The sequence below is a fragment of the Astyanax mexicanus genome, chromosome 10, assembly GCF_023375975.1.
Source record: "Astyanax mexicanus isolate ESR-SI-001 chromosome 10, AstMex3_surface, whole genome shotgun sequence".
Classification (NCBI taxonomy): Eukaryota; Metazoa; Chordata; class Actinopteri; order Characiformes; family Acestrorhamphidae; genus Astyanax; species Astyanax mexicanus.
The window spans coordinates 25,317,552-25,339,273 of NC_064417.1; the positions used below are offsets into that span (position 1 = coordinate 25,317,552).

A 21,722-nucleotide genomic window follows, 5' to 3' on the forward strand; every position below is an offset into this window, starting at 1 on the left:
AAAAAAAAAACAAAAAGCGCCTGTTATATTTGGAGTTTATAATGTGTGTATGGATGTTGGTGATGAATAGTCAATCATTCTCTACATTTCCTGGTTTATTAGGGTCTTGACAAACAAATTACAAAATTTGAAAAAATTACATTAAAGGACTGAGAAGTTACATTGCATTATATTAGGTGTCCACCAGGCGTCTCCAAAGGCTTCAAAACCTCTTCAGAGCGCCCCTAGTCTGATCCAAAGGTAAATCTGTCTCTATAAAACAACATTTTAATATTTTGTTTGTGATAAAATAAATTAATCTAAGTCCATTTCAGAGTAATGTTAATATGTTTTTGATGAAATGACACTTAAAATCACATGTTTGCGCGCTATGGAGTTTGGCGTTTGGAGTGGGGTTTTTTTGGGTGACAGCGCAACACGTGGTGACGGTTTGGCATGCCCCTCCCCCAGCCATTAGGAGACCAATCAGGGCAAATTACGTATCAGTGTTTTCGTCTGAGGGTGGACTATTGGTTGAAATAGGTGTCAATCACTTTTGTGACGCTGGAGAAAAGCTATGACCTGATTTGATTGGACACCCCTGAACACCCACGTGATCCAGAATCTGGAAGAGGACATCCTTAGCTTTGTATTCACGTACAACTTTACGTGTAAACATTACATGTGTGGTCGCTAGGAGCTTGAGAATATTACGTTTCAGCTGCGCTGAAAATAAACGCATGTGTGTGAGGAGCAGTGAGCAGGCGAATAAAGGACTTTATGGATATTTTATCTGCGGTTCAGTGCTGTATTGTGCTGTATTGCGTGTTCCTCATGTAAATGATGTGAAAAAACAGGCTGTAGATGGCTGTAAATTTGCATGCAGGTAGTTAAAGTAGTACTAAAGAATATGAGTCGGTTAGTTGGTCGGTGTGTTTAGAATATTTGACGCTTTTAAGCATTCTAATTTACATAGTCAGAACCGGGCCGCCGGCGGGCCCGCTAGAGGGCGCTTCTGCAGTAAGAGGTAATTCATTAGGTTATATCAAGTGGTCCTCTTCAAGCTTTTTCAGGATTCAGTACAACATTCTTTGAAATGTTCTTCTTCAAGGTTTTGTATATGTCCTGCTTACTGTATTTTTCGCACTATAAGGCTCACTTAAAATCCTTTAATTCCTCAAAAAAATTGCCAGTGCGTCTTTTAATCCGGAGCCCTTTATGCCTTATGTATGAATTTTACCAGTCAGGTTGTATGGAGCAGTAAAGCCACTCTGCTGAAGTACAGTGTTATACAGGAGTTCTAGTGAAGTTCTCCAACACAAAGACTGAAAGCCAACCAACTACCCAATTAGGACTCCCCCTATCTAGTAATGCCCCAACACACCAGGAGGGTGAAGAGTAACACATGTTTCATCTAATACATGTGAAGTCAGTCTTTTCAAAATGCTGATGCAGCATTGCAGACTAGCCAGCGTGTTTGGAGGAAAGCTGTATTTGGAATGGCATACTACTATACTGCGTACTGCATACTGCACTAGTATGTACTGCATACTACACACTGCCCATTATGTAGTATTCGGTACTGCAACACTTTTGATTGTAGTACCCTACACGGTCCCGTGACACACCAGTCAGTGCTCTGTAATGCTCCGAATTCCTCAGAGTGAGTTGTAAACAGAAACAACCCAAGAAAGTTCTAGTTATATTTAAATACGTTTTCCTATTTATTTTAGTAGATTACTATTTTCATCTATGTAAGTACCATCAAGAAGAAAACATTTAAACAAACTCTTATTCATATTTACACAATCTCAACTATAAAAGAAATGAGATAAGTTGCACAAGTGAAACAGTTTTATTAATTTGTATTAAAAAATCATTCCCTCGGAGAGCGCTCGGCCGCGGCAGCGGAGGGTCTCGCAAGTAGTATGTAGTATGTAGTATGCCATTCCGAATACAAACTTGGTTCTGATCAGCTCACAGATGCCCTGTGCTGCAGACATCATCCTTTAGTGACGTGGGGAAAGAGCGCCATCTACCCACCTGGAGCGAGCAGGGCCAATTGTGCTCCCTATGAGCGCAGGCAGCTTGATGGCAAAGTTGCATGAGTGGGGGTTCGAACCTGCAACCTCCTGCTCATAGTGGCAGTGCTTTAGACCGCTGGAACACTCGGCGCCCCCTGTTCCTTACTTGTATTGCATAATGCGCCTTATATATGATAATATACCAGAAAATAGACGTTTATTGAAAGTGTGCCTTATAATCCAGTGCACTAATTTTACAATAGTTAAGAACAAAGTTATTCTTTGGAGTGTTCTTTTTTAATATTCTTCAAACTTCTCTGTATGTTCAAATGTTCCGTACAATGTTCTTTTCAAGTTTATCTACAAGGCCTAATAACAGAATAGAACAGAATAGAATAGAATAACTATGCATGGAGTGAGAATCTCAGGTTTCTTAGAGTCAGTGAGGATCATAGCAGTATCATTATGTACATTCTGCTGCACTATTACATTTGGAAAAGGAAGCCTGATAAAGTCACAGTAGTTGAAGCTGCTTGGTTACAAAAGAGTTTATAGAACTGCTAGAATGTAAATTTGGGCAGGTGTTTCATTAAAGAGTTGTGTGTGTGTGTGTGTGTGTGTGTGTGTGCTTCTAAAAGCCTAAATCTGCTCACTAAGTCCTTACAATGGCATTCTTTTCTCAAAATCCTCTCTAGAAAACCGCATGGTTCTAATTTTTTGGAAAAAAATAAGGTCAGTTTCTCAGCCAATCAGAGAACAGCAGATCAGGTTGGGACATCAGGCCACCTCAGGCCACTCGAAACAATACAACAATCCCCACCCACCTGCAACCACCAGGAAGTACAGAATTCCTGGAGCTCGACATGTGAGAGCAATAGGAAGATAAGCCTGGGTTTGTGGGTTGAATCTCTTTAGATTGGATGTGAGAGGATATTATCTGTGTCAGGCATCTTTCATTAAACTCAAAAATGAAAGCATCAGATCTGCTAATGTCTCCTTAATGTCACCTGGCACTTTGCCACCTTAAGGGCACGTTATGAATATTATCTTTTAATTTTTTGTTGAATTGAAAGTGACAAAGCTGTTACAAAATTCAGATGGAAAAAAACCTTTGAAAATAAAGTAAAAAATAAAGCCATAAAATTTGAAGAATAAACCCAATAATAATTTTGTTCTTAAAATATTACTTTTCTACAAAAATATTACAACTTTATTCTTAAAATATTACAATTTTATTCTAAAAACATATTACCACTTAATTATTAGTTTTTTATATCACAGCTTAATTATTAAAATATTATTATTTTTTAATATTACGACATAATTCTTCAAGTATTAATTTTTTTATTTAAAAAATATTATGCCTTAATTCTTAAAATATTATTTTTTTGTTTAATATTACAACTTAATTCTTAAAATATGACAGTTTTTTTACAATTATTACGACTTAATTCTTAAAATATTACAATTTTATTTTTAAAAATGGTACGACTTTGTTATTGGAATATTCTGACATTATTTTCGCAATACTTCAAATGTATTCTCAAAATGCCATAGCGTACAAATTTTTTCTTTATTCTTAAAATATTTTGAAGGTGTTCTATAAGTGTCCTTGAAATTTCTTTCATACAAAATTATTTAAAACAATGGATTTGTACTTTCAGGACAACCACCAGATGATATACTGTATTCCAAACCATGTGCCTGAGCTCTAGGACCAGCTTTCTCTTCTCTTTCATTTCTCTTTTGTTTCTTTGTGCAGAGAGGTGTGGTTGATACTGCCTGTAAAATTCAATAAATGACCTTTAAAAAAGGTGCCAGCGGCCTTTATGACAGTAGTAGACTGTAGCGTACCTGTAATTAAGGAAGTGTAGTATAGTGTTTTCACAATAAATGGGTGTGTGTGGCTCATGAATGAACACTAACAGTTAGATTGAAGAATGAATGAAGCATGTGTGTGTGTGTGTGTGTGTGTGTGTGTGTGTGTGTGTTATGTAGCCTTAATGCTGCTTTAATTTCACTGGCAGCTGAATAATGGCTTTATTTCAGACGTTCCCAGCAGGAGTTATGCAGCCTTGGGCACCCACATACTGCACTGGCATTAATCACTGCTGTTCTTTCCCAGCCAATCACATTTCACTATATCTGAGAGAGAAAATCAGTTTATAACACAACCTACTATACTGTTTGAATGTGTGTGTGTAATGAACAGCTCCATTGAGAACCTTGAGAGTGTTGAACAAAGCAATACTGACTGGGAGAGCAGTGTGGGTTGGAGTCTACACAAATAAAAAGGAAATCATAATAATACAAGTATGCAGAAAGTTTTCAGTAAGAATTTTGTATTGGAAATGTGGGGTGAGCTGATATACCACTGTGCTCATCAGTTATTTATGTCACTGTTCCTGAGCTCTACAAAAGTATGAGTAGACTGATAAATCTCTGTGCTAATCAGTTATTTATATCAGTGTTACTGTACTCTACTAAAGCATGAGTAGCTTGATAAATCACTGTGCTCATTAGTTATATATCTTAGTGTTACTAAACTCTACTAAAGCATGATTATCTGTTATTTATTTTTCATTTTGCTGTTTACATACAACATTTTATTACCAATAAACAAAACAAAAAAATAGTATTTAGATTTATTAAAACATAGAGGTAAAGTTCAAAAAGCGAGTGCAGACTAAAATTGGCAAATACATTCTACATTTATGTCTGGTTTTAACAGGTTGGGTCCTACCCACAGCAGACAGTTATATGCCTATGGGGAAATATCTCTTTTTTCCACTATGAACTGCATTCCAAACATTATTTTTTTATCCTCCAGTCCTCATATACTGAACATGGGCCCATTAAAATGTCACACCCTGCACGTATGCCTTTTTGTAACTGCATTTAAATGGCTTTTCAGTATTAAAAAAAATCTTTGAAATGGGCAGCTACGGCATGTCCGAGTGCTTTGATTTAGTAATCACAGAGTGTTTTTACATATGTAGTCCTCACCAAAATCCCACAAGAATCTATTTGTCATATTTGCCCCTAGAATGACACATATTTCCCAATGTTCAAAACAATACTTACTGCAATATGAGAACGTATAAAATGCTCTATGTGGTTCGTTGGATTTTTGGTCAGTGTACTCAAATAACAAAACAAGGCAAAAAACATTCTTTTGGTCAAAAGCATGCATGTGATGGATATTATAGTGGACTATAGAAGACTCTTCCAAATTCTACTGTCTAATCATTTGTTTACTTTCAGCTGTGAAATCAAATATACAGTGCTGTGCAAAACTATTTGCCCACCTTTTTTGTTTTTTCTTGTCATTCTTACATTTTTCAGATTATCAGATAAACTTAATATTAAATGTAGACTAAGTAAATACAAAAAGCAGTTTTTAAATGATAATTTAATTTATTAAAGGGCAAAAAAACATCCAAACCAATCTGGGCCTGTGTGAAAAAGTAAGTTTGTTGTTTGTTGTTGTTCGATTTCACTCGCCACAACCAGGCCTGATCACTGCTAGACCTGCAAAATCAAAAAATCACTTAAATAGAACCTGTCTGACAACATGAAGTGGGATAAAAGATAATTGACATCAAGCAGTCTGGAAAAGGTTAAAAGTCATTTCTAAAGCTTTGGGACTCCAGTGAACCAGAGTGAGAGCTATTATTCACAAATGGAGCAAACATGAATCCAAAATTACTCCAAAAATATAGACAACTCAACCAGGAGGTCACAAAAGAACCAAGAACAACATCTAAATCTCTCATACAGTCAACACAGCATTTCAGAAAAAGAAAATCCTACTGAAAGTCAGACATGTGCAAGTGTTATTGTCTATGGCTGTTTTGCTGCTTCAGGGTCTGGACAACCTGTTGTAATTAATGGAACCATAAATTCTGCTCCCTACCAGAAAATCCTGAAAAAGAAGGCCAGGACATCAGTTTGTGAGATTAAGCTCAGGTGTACTTGGGTTCTGCAGCAGGAAAATGATCTAAAACAGATCAGCAAGTCCACCTCCACCTCTGAATGGCTAAAACATGGTTTTATAACAATGTTTTTGAAGTGGCCTAGTCAAAGTCTGATTGAGATGCTGTGGCTGATCTTAAACAGGCCCTGTTCAAAATTCCATTAATATGGCTGAAATAATTTTGCAAAAAGGTGGCCAAAATTCCTCCAAAGTGATGTGAAAACTCATTGCCAGTTTTTGTTAAGGCTTGATTGCAATGGTGTCACAACCAAGATATTAGGTTTAGGAGGCAAATTCTTTTTCACATAGGGCACAGTTGGTTTGGATAGATTTTTTCCCTCAATATATACTCATATAAAACTACTTTTTTATTTCTCCAGGGTATCTTTGATATTAAAATGTGTTTTTTTTTTTTTTATCGGAACAATTGTAAGTAGAATAAAAAAGGAAAAACACTAGAAATATGCAGGGGGTCAATACATTATTTGTAAAATTTAAAAAGAATATGTCAGATATGTAGGGTCTATAATAAAGTGTATTTGGTTTACACCATATTCCCTATATACTGGGTAAATACAGTTTACAGTGTGTTCATATCTTACATTGCCCCCTCTCTCTCTCTGTCTCTCTCTCTCTCTCTTTCTCTGTCTGAGTGACTCATTTAACCCTTATATTGTGTTAGAAAGCTGTTTACACCTGTGGTGTTTGCGGGTCAATTTTGACCCGTGATTTGAAAATGCTTGAAAATGCTTAAAATCACCAGTTTTCTTCCAGTATTGTTTTTCAACTCATTGTTGGCTTAGTATACATTCATATAAATGGAACCAGTGTGGGAAATTTCTTTAGTTGGCTCCACAGACACAGTGTTTTAAAAAGTACCACTCGTTTTTGAATGCAAAAACTATTTAAATTCACAAAAAATATTTGTCATACTTATAGACTGAGTAATTAGAAACTGTAAATGTGTTATAGACCTATATTAGAGTACACCTACCAAAGAAAAATATATATATATATATTATTTAAAATTATTAACAATAGTGACATCTTTGGTGTTTCGGGTCAAAACTGACCCGCATAGATAAATAGTAGGATAAAGACAACAAGTGTTCAAATTTCTTTCCATAAAACCAACTTTTATTTAACCATACCAATTAACCAAGCAATTTAACTTTAACAAATGAACAATGACCAACAACAGTGTGTGTGTGTGTGTGCGCCTGCATTAACCATAAACTGAACATTGAAAAATAATATGATGTTAGTGCAGGTGAGTCACTCTGAATGAACTTATGAACTTATGAACCATGAAACTTAGCATCAGAAACTTTAACTGTGTGTGTGTGTGTTTGTGTGTGTGTTCAAATGCATGAATCACAGTATTTGATGGTTACTGTGTGCTCCGCGCAAATGAATTTCTTGCATGTGTGGCAAGTGGTGTTGGACTTCCTGTCCTTGTTGGCGGGGCAGGACTGGCACCTCTTCCTCTTGCTGCTCCTGGAATCTCCTCCCTGGTTTGTATCACAGGATGATGATGTGAGTGTTGGCTGAAGCCCTTTCACCAAACGAACAGACGCTTCGGTTCGGGGCAGCCTCTTTCGTCTTTCGATATAGGGAGAAACCAGAGACTTGCCCAACTCCTCCAGAAAAAGCCTCCTCTTGAAAGGTTTTTCTCCATTCCATCCTGGATCTATTTCAGTCCACACTACATATGCGTTGTATGCCGAAACGTCCAGCATGTTGTAGAACACAACCATTGGCCACCTTTTTGTCCCCCGCTTGCATGTGTATGTGCCGGTGACCTTGTCCAGGTTGTCAACACCACCTTTGTTCTTGTTGTAATCCAGGATCATGTCTGGCTTCTTGTCCTCCCTACTGCTCACACCAGCATCCCTGTGGAGAGTTGACATCAGAATGACATTTTTGTTCTTTTTGGGACAGTAGGAGACAACTGTGGTTCTTTCTGAGAATGCAAACTTGGATGAGAGAGGAGCCCTGTCTTTCGTTCCAAGAAGAGCTAAGGGAAGCTCAGGTTTGTTCTTCCTGACTGTTCCCACCATCGTCAGCTTCCTCTTTAGAAGCTCTTGCGCAAGGTCATAGGAGGTAAAAAAATTATCACAAGTTATGTTGTGCCCCCGAAGACCCTTGGTCATGTCCAGGACGACCCGCTTGCCCTGGTTCTTCTCTGGCACTCCGGTGGCAGATTTTCCGGTATATATTTGCATATTCCATGCATAGGCAGTTTTTGCATCACAAGCTGCCCATATTTTGATCCCATATTTTCCAGGCTTGCTTGGCATGTACTGCCTGAAGGGACAGCGGCCTCTGAAAGGGACTAGCCGTTCATCCACTGTCACCTCTGGCCCAGGATTGTACACAAAGGGTAAATTTTCCACCCATTTGTCCCAAACCTCCCTGATGGGAGCAAGCTTGTCATTCTCACGACGAGCAACTCTGGTCTCCCTGTTGTCAAAACGTAGCACTCTTGATAACACATGAAAGGCTTGAAGGGACATTGTGGCACGAAAAATAGGGCGTCCTGACTCACTATCCCATAAGCTGGCCGTAGCTTCATTACAGGATCTGTACACCCCCGCAAGAAGCAACAGTCCCATGTGCGCATCTAGCTGTGTTTTGTCCATCTCCGTCCAGCTATCACCAAACACTCTTCTCCCTTCCATGTTGGTCATCTCAAGTAGGATACTCTGAATAGGTCGTGGAAAGAACAGTTCAAACGTTGACTTGATGTCTTGGGCGTGTGACACAGCGTATCTAGTAGGCCCTGGAGTCATTCTGAGGATGTTTTCCATCGGTGCCCTGGCTTGGGTTTGAGGAGGGCTTGATAACCATGAAATGTCACCTTTTTTTGACTTGAAGACCTCTCCTTGAGCATCTGTGACATCTGGGTCCTCCTCATCAGATGTTTGGTCTTGTTCAGGGTCATACTGAACATCATCCTCCTCCTCAGACACATCCTCCTCAGCTTCACTTCCCTCTCTCTCCTCAAGATCACCATCATTACCAAAGATATGATCTAGCACCTCATGAACAGAATACCTTTTGCTCATGTTGACTGATACTCCTACAGAATTCAACTAATAATATCCCACCCAAACCCTCTTTATATGTGCCAATGTTTGTTTATAAACAATGTATCAATATGCTGTGAGAAAGTTTTAGTTCACGTGGGGGGTGGTGTTTGTGTGTGTGTGTATGTGGGCCAATGTTTATAAACAATGTATCAATATGCTGTGAGAAAGTCTTAGTTCACGTGGGGGGTGGTGTGTGTGTGTGTGCCTGTATGCATTTTCTATATGTCTCTGTGTCTGTGCATGTGAAAGAAGCCTGTGTGTGTGTGTGTGTGGGCCATAATTGGGCATATTGGGCCACAATTGATCCTCAGAGCAACCCATAGCTTTAAGGTGATGCATAAAACAGCCAGTAGTCTCTGCCGGGTCATTTTTGACCCGTAACACCACAGATGTAACTTTTTTTTTTTTGAGACCTTTAGAATTTACTAAAATGGTAAAAATGTATATTTCTACATTCAATCAGGTGTGTCTGAGGATTAGATGAAGCCTCATTCCAGAACAAAAAAGCAAATGGTAATTTTTACACATTTAAACTTGAAAACGGGTCAATTTTGACCCGAACACAATAGAAGGGATATACATGCATTCACACTAGGAATGTATGAAAGGTTATTAGTCCTAGTTTAAGCCCAGGGGTGACCTGAGGCTACTCCTGTTTCTGAAAATTGTTTTACTCAAAATCCAGGTGATAACTCATGGTAGTTGTTTTTTTTATATATATATGAGCTGAAGGGCAATTTACAGAGAATTTGCTGAAAGATAGAAACACATAAATGCCACATTATAGTAAACTCCTGCTTTTAACAAGCTGTGGATTATACTTCAATGTTTCTCCTTCACTTAAGTCCTTGTTTTTTATTTCTCTTGATTTGTGTATTTTGTAGTAGGAGTGCCATGTGGAACGAGCAGTTTATGTTTAAAGGTCTTACTCCACCATTAACATAAAGAGTAAAATTATTCTGTCAGTGCAGAATATTCCACTTCTGTGTCTAAAAAAACTCCTGGGTTGCTTTCGCAGAATGTTTGCATCATTGTGCATCTGTACTGTTCAGCCCTGACCAACCAACCTTGCACCCTTGGTTGAATCTGAGCAGAAAGTAAATTCCTTTACACTTTAGAATTCACGCTTAGGCTTCTGTCTTCGGTCACATCATTAATAAACAATGGCTGGCATGTTTAGATGTTTTTTTTTTGTAAAGTCTAATTTGGCCTTTCTGTTAATGATTTGAACTAGGTCTAGAATGAGACACTGATACACCTACTTCCTGCAGAGTGTTCTTCACTTGGGTAGATGTTGTGAAGCCTTTTTCTTGACCATGTAAAGAATTCTGCAATCATCCACTACTGTTTTCTTCTGTGGAGGTCCAGGACCTTTGAATTCCAGAATTCACCACTGCGTTCTTTTTTTACCAGAATGTATCAAATTGTTGATGTGGCCACTCCTAACATTTCCACTATCTCTCTGATAGATTTATTCAGTGTTTTTTTCCAGCCTAATGATGGTCTGTTTCACTTCCATTGAGATCTCCCAAATACCTGCTTAACTGATGATAGACTAATGAAGAAATATTTCATGCAGCCTATAAAATTGCTTTTGAGATAATTTGTCCGATTACTTTTGAGCCTCTGAAATGAGGAATGTAGAAAAATGGTTGTAATTCATAAACGCTTTATAGGATATTTATGTTCAGCCCCTTTTGATTAAACCTGAAAGTGTACACTTCAGTTACATCATATTTGTTTAATTTTACATCCAGTGTGGTGGCATGCAGAGCTCAAATCATGAAGATTATGTCACTGTCCAATTACTTATGGGCCTATGGGTATCATAAACAGGTTTTATATATTGTGAAACCAAATATTTTTTCTATATCTCCAACCCCTACCCTGGAGTTTATGCGCATTAAAACATGTGTCTAGAAATGAAGAAAAACTGCAGTTTAGTCAAATTAATGAAGTTAGGGCCAACTGTGCATATTGTCAGTGTGTAAAGTAACCTAAAAATAAGATCGAATTACAACTGAGAGTTTAGATAATGGGGAAATATTACCCTAAGACAACATACCTTGTGGCGCTTAATTAGGAAAACTATTTTAAAACTGATACTTGGTGCTCCCTTACTTTTAAAACAACTTAAAATTCTCATGGCATGGATTACTTAGTATGGTTTTCAAGATATCTAAATACATTTAAATATATGTTTGTGATTCTTGGTGAGGTTGAACTAGTCAGAAAATTCCTGCAGATTTTTCAGAAGCACTTTAAAGCTGTGAATCTCCTGTTCCACCATCTACCTCTCTGAATTCAGACATGGTGACTGGAAAAGGCCACTGAAGAACACTGTGATGTTCATGGACATGGACATGTCGTGTCATGTTTAACCAGTTTAAGAGACTTTTGCTTATTTCTATAGTGCTTTTTACCACAAAGGCTGTCAGAAAACAGCTTTACAGAGATAGAGGTTTCCGACCTCTTTTGAGTAAATACAAAGGCAAGAGTGGCAAGGAGAAACTCTCTTAGACTGTGAAAAGGAAACCTTAGGAGGAACCAAGATGCGTCATAATGCTCGATCTGTGGTGTTCGAGTGATGAGTGATTGGTATTGAAAAGCCAAAAGTGTGCTAAGAAAACATTGCCCACATCCCCCCCCCCCACCCCCACCCGACAGCATGGACTGTTAACAAAATGCAGGTTGGACCCATAGAACTCAAAAACCTCATGTGTACTTGTTTAACCAGACCAGGTTTTAACTGTCTAGTTTTGGCGATCTGTATTTTTTTCTTTCTAGAAAATCACCTTAAAATGTTGATTTTAGACTTTGCATGCATATAAACTTGGGTGACGTCATTCTTAGTCCACAGGGTTTAATATGACATTGGTCCCCATTCGCAGCTATAACTGCTTCAGATGTTCTGTAAAGGCTTTCCACAACTTTTAGGAGTGTGTTTAAGGGAATTTTTGACCATTCTTCCACAAGCATGTTCATGAGGTCAGACACTGATGTTGGACGAGAAGGTGCTGCTCACAGTCTTAGCTTTAATTCACCCCAAAGACTCAGGACCATCGGGTTGAGGTCAGGACTTATGACTTGAAGGCTAGTCAGGTTTGGTCATTCCCAATTGCTTTCAAAATAAGAGACCACTTGAAAATAATGAGTTTCTTTGATTTTACCAAATTTAAACCTCTGAAATATAATCAAGAGAAAGATGGATGATCACAAGCCATCAAACCAAGCTAAACTGCTTAAGTTTTTGCACCAGGAGTGGCATAAAGTTATCCAAAAGCAGTGTGTAAGACTAGTGGAGGAGAACATGCCAAGATGCATAAAAACTGTGATTAAAAACCAGGGTTTTTCCACCAAATATTGATTTCTGAATCCTTAAAACTTTATAAATATGAACTTGGTTTCTTTGAATTATTCGAGGTCTGAAAGCTCTGCATTTGTTTTTGTTATTTCAGCCATTTCTCATTTTCTGCAAATAAATTCTCTAAATGACAATAATTTTATTTGGAAGTTGGGAGAATTTTTGTCCGTAGTTCATAGAATAAAACAACAATGAACAAATGTTAATTTTACTCAAAAATATATCTAACAATAGCAATGTAAGAGAAACTTATTTAGAAACTGAAGTGGTCTCTTAATTGTTTCCATAGCCGTATATTACCTTTGCTCAAAAAACATAGAGGTACTGTTATATTTCATGATTATATACTGCATTAAGCTACTCTTTTTTATATACATTCTCTGATCACCTTATTAGAAACAAGTCATCATTTTATTGGCACACTTTGGGTCTTTTAAGCTTGTTATATAGTAATTACATGAATGTATAGCTGCAGAAAGCTCAGTATAGTATTTACAGAGTTTAATACTGTCGGCAGCCTTTTGATGAATGGGTGAGGAATGTAGTGAACGTTGCCGGCACATGTCTGACTGTTTATTCTGTTCTCTTTAATGAAAGAGAGGAGGAAGTTGCATGGTTTGTAGTAGTAGCTGAATAAACAAGTCTACACAAAGTACTAATCCTGGGGTTTTGTGTACCTTAATCAGTGCTATTCTACTCAGTTTGTCCTGTATTACAATAGTAATTGAATGACAGACTCATTTTTCTTATTTAAAGTCAAAGATGCATATCCTGACAATTAAACACAGAGACATAAGAACAGCTGCACTGATGCCTGTTTATTCTTGTTTACTCATGTTCTCATACCTGCAGCACCTTATTTATTTATTTATTTATTTATTTATTCCTGTTTCTTTAGAGTACTCTTGCCTCTGCAAATACTCATAGCTGCTACATTTTTATACTCTGTATGCTTATATATTATCTATATTAAAAGCAATAATATAAGTATAATTTGTGCAAAGAAAAGAGACAAGAAGTAGAGCAAACTGTTACTATAACATTTTATAAGGTCTTATATGTTTCATACAAATCTCAAAAACAAATTTCATACAGTACATATCATTATCTTGGATCAGCAATATATATAATAATATAAAACAAAAACGTTCCCTTGAAAAAAAGCAGTCGATCATAAATGCATCAATATTACTTTTCACACATACAGTGGCTTTAAAAAGTATTTGGATTTCAACCATTTTACCATTGGAAAATGTCCATGAGGTACTTGTAGGTTGCTTCACAAAAATGGTTTTCAATTGTTTTTTTGTTTTTTGTGTAAATTCAGAAGTGTGAATTCTGCAAAGTAACTGCTAAAAACATTTGACCAGGCTGAAGTTCATCACAGCATCACCCTGCTCTTCTATTTCAACAGAATGTTGAAGTTTAGCTTAGCTTAGTTTAGCTGGGCTGTGCTAGTTCACAGCATTAGTTAAATATCTAACCATTTCTGACTTTCCAAAAGTCAAGAGAGACTACCAACCCTGAGTCTAAAATCCAAGATGGCTTCATCACATATCAACAGCAGTAAAAACAGTAGTTTTATACAGTTCATTAGCATTTCTCTCTATTTGTGTCTCAATAAATCAGCTGTACACACAATGTTTGGATGAGCAAAATACTGCACAATGCTATGTTATCAAATGGAGTTGCTAACCTGGGACAATGCTAAGAATGCTAACTTGGAACAGTGCTAAAAAATAATAAGCTGGGACAAAAAATGAAACATATTTTGGTCAGATATGCCATGAAACACTGGTAGTGACAAACTCCAAAAAGTCTTTAGAACGTTCAAAGTAAATGGAACACAAAAGTAAAAAATCCTCTTATCTCAATCAGTCTATTACCGGATGCCACCTAAAAACTGCTGTGATGGTTTAAACTGTCTAAACATATTTTATTGACAGTAAAAAAAAACAACTAATATCATATACAGCTCTGTAAAACAATTAAGATACCACTTTAGTTTCTCAATCAGGTTTTCTGATCACAATTTTCATGCATCTTGGCATGTTCTCCTCCACCAGTCTTACACAGTGCTTTTTGATTACTTTATGCCACTCCTGGTGCAAAAATTAAAGCAATTCAGTTTGGTTTGATGGCTTGTGATCATCCATCTTCATCCTGATTATATTCCAGAGGTTTTTTAATTTGGTAAAATTAAAGAAACTCAGTGTATTTTTAAGTGGTCTCTAATTTTATTCCAGAGCTGTATGTGTTAGACATTAATATTTTGGACAATTAATATTTTGGACAGTGTACTTAATGTGCCTTAATTTACTAAAATACCTAATAAAATATGTAACAATGTATATATGTACAGAATATATTACATGTTAATGTTCTCCAAAATATGAATAGATTATACTGTAAAATCATAATTTCTACACATTAAAAAAGTCTAGAACCGCTTACAAAAATTCACACTCAGCACTCCTCATTCTCAAACATCGCAAAGAAAAAGGTGCAGACCGAAGACCACGAGCTATTGCAGTGTTCCCTGGCCAGTTTGTTTCGATCTGAGAGTCCCTTGCAGTCCTTCTTGCCAGACTGGGGTGGGCGTTGGTCCTGGGCGGGGGTCTTAAGGCTGAAATGTGCCTCCTTGCTTGCGGATTTGCAGACGCCGGCCTTGAGCAGAGCTTTGGGGTCCCGGCAGAGTTTCTTCTGCTTCTTCATCGCACGAGTGATCTGCTTCCAGAAGGTTCCGGAGTTAGACTCGTACTGAGGACACAGTCCTGTGTTTGCTGTGTACTCACAGTGGAAGCTCTCGTTTCCTTTGGTGCAGCTGATGCTGAGGACAAGTGCACGGTCCCCAGTGGCCACCCAGGTGCACCGCATCTTATCTTTAGTGGAAAAGCGACCTTTTGATGCAGCTTTTCCACCAGAGCCTCTGGATCTTCTCTCAGTTCCATGATGGTTCTGTAAGGTGGGCTTTGGGGAGGTGGTGTCCCGATGCTTTGCCCGTCCTCGTCCCTTCCCCTCCTGTTGTCCCTTTCTGCCCTCGGCTTGCACAAAGTGCTGGACCAGGCAGGCCAGGAGGAGCAGCAGAAATGTTGCTTTTAGGGAAAGCATTCCTTTGGATTGGTTTTAAATAGCCTGAGAAAGAAATCAATCCCACCAAGATCCTGAAAAGAAAGTATTGTCAGCTTATTATCAGCTCAAATGACAGAAGAAGTCCCGTAGTCTTGTAGTTCTGTACTCCTTTCGTAACTGAAATCCAATCAAAAGTACGACTCATTTAAGCAGCCTCAAGTAAGCCTTCCTAGCCTGCAGCATGGAGCTGGAATGCGTCTGTGAGTTCCTAACACCTGAGGTCCTCGTGCATGGTCTTTATAGTGCTCCTTCCGGGCACACACCTTTATTTGAGCCTCATGACTCACACACATACGCCTCCTACATGCACACACACAAAAAAGCTTGTATTCCTGTCTTTGTTGGGTAGTTCCATAAATGCTGTTGTTCTACAACTGACACAACCCTAAATCTAAACTAAAAAAAAAACTTTTCTAAATGGGAAAATTTCCTAAATGAAAAAAAGTCATTTTCTTATTTTCTAAAAATGATTTTAATAAGATTTTGTACCCAAACGTGCTAAAAACATGTTCGACCACACACACAAACCCACCCACCCATGCTCACAGACCAAAACGTTGGATAATCTCTTAAAGGAATGTTAATTCCGCAGCCACGAAACTTGATTTGGCTTGTCTGCAGAGATGCAATCTCTATTAACACCAATTTACATGTAGTTGTACTGTACAGTGTCTTAGTTTAGATGTCTTGGCACTTTTATCATTTGTGTTGTACTTAAGACATAATGTATCCCTGATCTTCTAAGAGACTTTGACTAATGTTACCGTAAAGTGATTGTATTTATAAGATCACTAAGACTTAAATAAAATTTGCGGTTTTAAAGGTAAACAGACATGACCAAAGTCTTTGGATAGCTACTAGTTTCATGTTTCATGACTTTTGTTATTTCTAATGGATAAGTTCATATTCATAAAGTTCAGAAATCAATATTTGGTGGAATAACCCTGGTTTTTAATCACAGTTTTCATGCATCTTTGCATGCTCTCCTCCACCAGTCTTACACACTGCTTTCAAATAACTTTACGCCACTCCTGGTGCAATAAATCAAGCAGTTCAGCTTAATGGCTGGTGATCATCCATCTTCCTCTTGATTATATTCCAGAGGTTTTCAATTTGGAAGAATCAAAGAAACTTATAAATTTTAAGTGGTCTCTTATTTCTTTCCAGAGCTGTATAGGTGTGGGCGTTCCCAAATGCTCCCCTGGAGTTTTTGTCAATTTTAATTTTTTGACATGATGTGAGACTGGCAATTATTCTTTACATCATGTCAAATTTCATTTAAATGGGCCAATAGAAATGCTCCAAAATGAATAGAATCTTTTTACATTGAATTGCATTGAAAGTTTCATTTTTGAAGATTTAAAATGTTTACATTTTCTTACATGAACTGGGTCTTCAACAATCTGTTTTAAAGCATTTTAACAATTCTAATAAACTACATCACATATTTTAATTAAAGCAAATTGTGGGAATCCTTTCTTGTAATATGGACTTTGTAATTAAACATTTAAATACAAAATGACCAATATTAGGTCAGATATGCTCTTTGAACTAAGACAGTTTTTTTGGGTGAAAAATGTATGTTAACAGTTAACATCAATGTGAGTGTAACTGGATGAACTCGACTGAATGTTAAAAAAAATCAAAATACTGTTTATGTAAGGCATTAAAATTGTTTTTTAATTTTCAAATTAAATCAATCAAAATAATATTCAAGTACACGTGTGTATGTTCTACACAGTGTCAGTAGTATTGTGTTTCTCTCTTTCTTTAAACACACCAGCACCCTCTGCTGTACGACCCACACCAAAATAAAGGCAAATCTATTAACAATATATATAAACATTTATTTATCATTTATAAAAAAACATTCATACATGATACAGTTCATCACATACAGTTACACAGTTAAAGTACATCTGAGCAAAGTATTATCTGTCTAATAGTACACTTATTCACGTCACTTATTCCCAGAAACCTCTAGACAGGTGTGTGTAGCACATTCTCATACACACATTCTGGGATTTTAGTCTTATATATATACATGTAATATATGTAAACACTGTATTTAATCTTCTCATACACTGAACAATAGTGGACCTCCTTCATTCTGTACGAGTTTATATAACTGACGTATACAATAAAATATCTTTCCATTCCACACAATGTCAGGAAATCCCATCAGGTTTATATTAAGTAGTACTGATCTGCAGAAGACAAAACAAACACAATAAATAATTTGTACATATTCATGATTACTGTTGCTTACTGTTATCATCACTGTCAGACAAAATCCTTTATTAGTCTATTCTTTATTCATTGTATTCATTAAATATTGACACAATGTAAAATAAGTCTAAGAATTTTCAGTGGTAGTAAATGGATCACAGAGTAAATGGTATATGCTCTCCTAAAGACATTCCAGAAGTATTCACATTATATGGTAATAAATATGCTGTCTTCATAAATGTATGACTTAAAATGCGGGTTACATGCATTATTAAAATATGTAGCACCCATAGAAAAGTACATTTTGTCAGATTTACCACTATTTAAAGTGAGTGTGTCAGTTAAATCTTAATCTTAAATCTTAAGAACTGCTGCTTTAAATGTTATCATATTGCAAATAAAACCCAGTAGGCTTGCAAGAGTTTAGTATTAATTTTGTACTATAAATATGTTTCTGCATAATGCACAACACTTTTGCATTTAACCACTTTGATCAATATTATTTCTTATTTTAACTTTCATTAAACATCAGAATATTTTTGTGAACATCAATGTTAGTAACAAACCTCATTTTCTACCTCGTCACCGTATGTAAACCAGCCAATCACATAAGAACAGGCGGACTGTAGGGAGGGCCAGCAGTGTTTCTGCGCCAGCTTCTTCGCTTTGCTTATGGTTGCTGGTGTGGTTGGAGTTGGTGTTGGCGTTGGTGCTGTACTCGTCTTTGACTTCAACAGCTTCATTGGTCTTCTCGGGCTGAACCCAGGTTTGAGACCTGGCTTTCTCTGGCTGGGTCTGGGTTGTCCTGGCCTCTCTGGCCGGGGTCTGGATGGCTTGATTGGTCTAATTGGTTCTGGCCTGTCTTGATCAGATTTAGGATAGTCAGTGCCAACCTGCCTGGCGTCTGGCTGGACTAGTTCGTCTCTGGGCACATCGTAGGATGAAGAAGAAGAGGCGAAGACCATTTGAGCCTCATGAGTAGCTTTGCTGCACATGAAGTTCTTGAGCACAGTCCTGCCCTGGCAGGCGTTCCTCAGCTTGCGCAGGTCCCACATGATCTGCGTGAAGAAGTGGCGTGGGTTGCTGTTGTAGGGACGGCAAAGGTGCGGTCTGCCCTGGTACTCGCACCAGTAGGATCCAGCCCGGGACTGGCAGGAGATGCGCAGTTTGGTCAGGTCTTCTTGTCCTGTGATTATCATGGAGCACTGATCCTTGGCTTTAGTGATGAACTGGATGGGGTCATTCCAGGCGCCTCTTCTCTGTTCTTCTTCATCATAACTCTGGGCAAGAGATGCCCAGAAGGAGCAGGACAGCAGGAGTGCACTGGCTAGGGTTCGCATGCTGAAGGCTGAGGAGTTGTGGAGGCAGAGAATGACTGTGGCAGGAGCACTTCCTCTGCTATTTATGGCCCCTGCTCACAAAGCGGGCATTTAGATTAAAAAAAGGCAGTAGTGAACAGCGAGGGGGGAGCTAGCCTGCTGGCATGGTCATCTGGGGGCTATCAATAAGAAACAGGCGCACACATGAAACCAATTGAGAGAAGCATGCATGGACGCCTGGCCAAACAAGCCCACTGAGAGTACATCAACACAAGCCTGGAACTTGTGGCACTTTATCCAATTAGTAGGGGAACACCGCAGCTATATATGCCATTTCATTCCTGATTTAGAGAACCTACCCTACAACAGTTCACATGAATGGAATCCCTTTACAAGCAACCAGATATTGCGAAATTACAAAAATACATTGTTGACAGTACACAACAAGCACAGGGACCCATTTTTATAAGCCATAACCACCAAAAACTATGCGTTCAAGTCTTTTAACGTGCAGACCCAAGTTCAAACAACACTCATCAGACTGTTTAGGAGCTAAATAACAACAACTTCAACTTCAACAATACGATTAATCTCTTTAATCAGACACTTTAAATAGGCACTGGCGTGTTTGTGTATGTGTGGGGGGCTTGGTGGTCTGGTAAAGGAAGTTGCTGGCACTTAATTCTCATCTGAGAATATCAAGCAATCAGTCCTTTCTGGGTGAAATGAAGCTGAAATGTAAACATCCAGAACAGTTCACTGCCAGAGAACTCTATTGACTCAATCATCTGAGAATCCGAAAGTCTACTGGTTAAAGTATATATCAGTAATATCTTAATATCACTATAACACATTTTGTGTCAACACATAGCTGTTACCATTTTATATAAATACTGCTAACAAAACATTTTCAAAACAGTTTTGCATAATACATGTTTAATGGTTTAATAACATATTTTGAATGTTTTTTAATCAGTTATTTATTTATCTATTTTCACACCAAGCTATTTAACTGTGTTTTAACTTTTAATCCATTCCTCAGTGTAGAACTGTGGGGTGGCATTAGGAAAATCTAAGCAGAAATCTGAAAAATCTTAACTTACTGTAAATAAACAGAAGTGCTTTACTTCAATAAATAAACCGTTTTCAGGAGAGAAATCTGTGTAGATTAACATCCAGCACTTGTTTTTTTGTTAATTACAGTTTTAGCTTATCTTTACACTATGCAACCCAGCGATGAAACCTGCTGAATTAGTAGGAAAACATGGCGATACCTCTGTTCCTTATTAGTATTTCATAATGCACTGATGCACTTCATGTATTAAACTAGACCAGAAAATAGATTTTTATAGTGCACCTTATAATCTGTTGCGCTTTAGTGCAAAAATATCACAACCTTTATCACATACCTTTTACTTCAAAATATTAATTTCATTTAATATTTCTCATATTGTGTATCTCCATATTTAGCTTAGGTAAAGCTTAAGATGTGAACCCTGTCATAATAAGATATTGTGATAATTAGAAAATCTAAAGGCATCTTAGAAGCAGAACAAGCTCATAATGAGCAAATCAACATGTCTGAAACCCTCAACCACATTTTTATCAATGCCAATTTTCGTTAAAATGATCAAAGCCCCAATAGGATGCCCCTTCTTCATTAAATTAATTTATGATGATGTGTCATCTAGAGCAAGAAAATTTGATAATGTGTAATTAACTGCATTTGATAAATGACAAAGTAAAAGTTGGTGTCAATTATAGAGAAACATTAAAAAACACATTGCCACATGCATATATTCCATCCATTTATGTTTTGAGTTTTAGCCACGCCTCTCGTTTTTTTTATATTTTCCCCCCGACCCTTTCCCTAGCCTGAGCCCACCAGTTTTTGAGGCCTTTCCCAGTTACGGAGTCAGAGTTACGGACCTGATCAATGTCATTTGTCAGTGTCATGTCCTGGCCCTGTTTCCTCTCTGTCCTCTCGCCTGTGTGTGTCCCACGTGACCTGTGCCCCATGTTCTGTCTCAGTAGTTTTCCACCAGTGTCTATTTGTTGCTCCGCCCCTAGCCCTGGTGTTTCCACTTCCCGTGTTTGTATATTAAGCCCCCCTGTGCCACTTTGTCTTTGTCGGTCTTTACACTAACCCCTGTTGTTTTGTCTCCTTGCGTTATTTGTTTCATAGCCCTAGTTATTAGTTCCTTGTTTATCTTTTTTATTTCTTGTTTATCCTAAGTTAGTTTTCTAGTTCCTTGTTTATCCCGTTTATTTTCCTTGTATTTTTTCCTAGTCCTGTTTAGTTTTTCTCTGTCTAGTTGTTTTTCTAGTTTGTTTTGTTCCAGTCTGTTTGTTTTTTCATTGTCTCTCGTTTGTTTTGGTTTATTTCTTTGTTACATGTTTACTTGTTTCTTTGTTTATTTGTTATTTATTCATTAAATATTTTCTTACCTGCATTTACGTCCGCCTCCTCATCTACCTGTCTGGCTATCCCTGACAGTCAGTGTAAACGCAGTTGTACTCAACACCTTTGGCTTTGGTGGCTTAGGGTAACATCACCCGACTCTGATGCAGTGTGGTGGACAAAACTGAAGCAGAAAACACTGAAGA

The 21,722-nt window shown here is 37.6% G+C and overlaps 3 protein-coding genes across 4 annotated transcripts; all 3 read right to left on the reverse strand.

Annotated features, from left to right (window-relative positions):
• Positions 1-7,340: 7,340 nt before the first annotated feature.
• LOC111193303 (piggyBac transposable element-derived protein 4-like) lies at positions 7,341-9,627 on the reverse strand. The gene has a single exon (XM_049484027.1). The coding sequence runs from the start codon at positions 9,045-9,047 to the stop codon at positions 7,341-7,343; it is 1,707 nt and encodes a 568-aa protein (XP_049339984.1). The 5' UTR covers positions 9,048-9,627.
• A 3,834-nt stretch (positions 9,628-13,461) lies between these two features.
• On the reverse strand, positions 13,462-15,806 carry fgfbp1a (fibroblast growth factor binding protein 1a). The gene has a single exon (XM_007239047.4). The coding sequence runs from the start codon at positions 15,544-15,546 to the stop codon at positions 14,902-14,904; it is 645 nt and encodes a 214-aa protein (XP_007239109.2). The 5' UTR covers positions 15,547-15,806; the 3' UTR covers positions 13,462-14,901.
• Positions 15,807-17,393: 1,587 nt separating this feature from the next.
• On the reverse strand, positions 17,394-19,306 carry fgfbp2a (fibroblast growth factor binding protein 2a). 2 transcript variants are annotated; one of them, XM_007239049.4, is made up of 2 exons: positions 18,375-19,306; positions 17,394-17,774 (listed from the first exon to the last, which is right to left on the reverse strand). In XM_007239049.4, the coding sequence occupies exons 1-2, from the start codon at positions 19,134-19,136 to the stop codon at positions 17,760-17,762; spliced, it is 777 nt and encodes a 258-aa protein (XP_007239111.2). In that variant the 5' UTR covers positions 19,137-19,306; the 3' UTR covers positions 17,394-17,759. The 2 variants fall into 2 exon arrangements, with proteins under 2 accessions (XP_007239111.2, XP_007239110.2); XM_007239048.4 differs by having other exon boundaries at positions 18,363-19,298.
• Positions 19,307-21,722: the final 2,416 nt, after the last annotated feature.

Excerpts from the sequence above, each read along its gene's own strand:
- fgfbp1a (XM_007239047.4), bottom strand. The coding sequence starts at position 15,546 with ATGCTTTCCCTAAAAGCAACATTTCTGCTGCTCCTCCTGGCCTGCCTG.
- LOC111193303 (XM_049484027.1), bottom strand. The coding sequence starts at position 9,047 with ATGAGCAAAAGGTATTCTGTTCATGAGGTGCTAGATCATATCTTTGGT.
- fgfbp2a (XM_007239048.4), bottom strand. The coding sequence starts at position 19,136 with ATGCGAACCCTAGCCAGTGCACTCCTGCTGTCCTGCTCCTTCTGGGCA.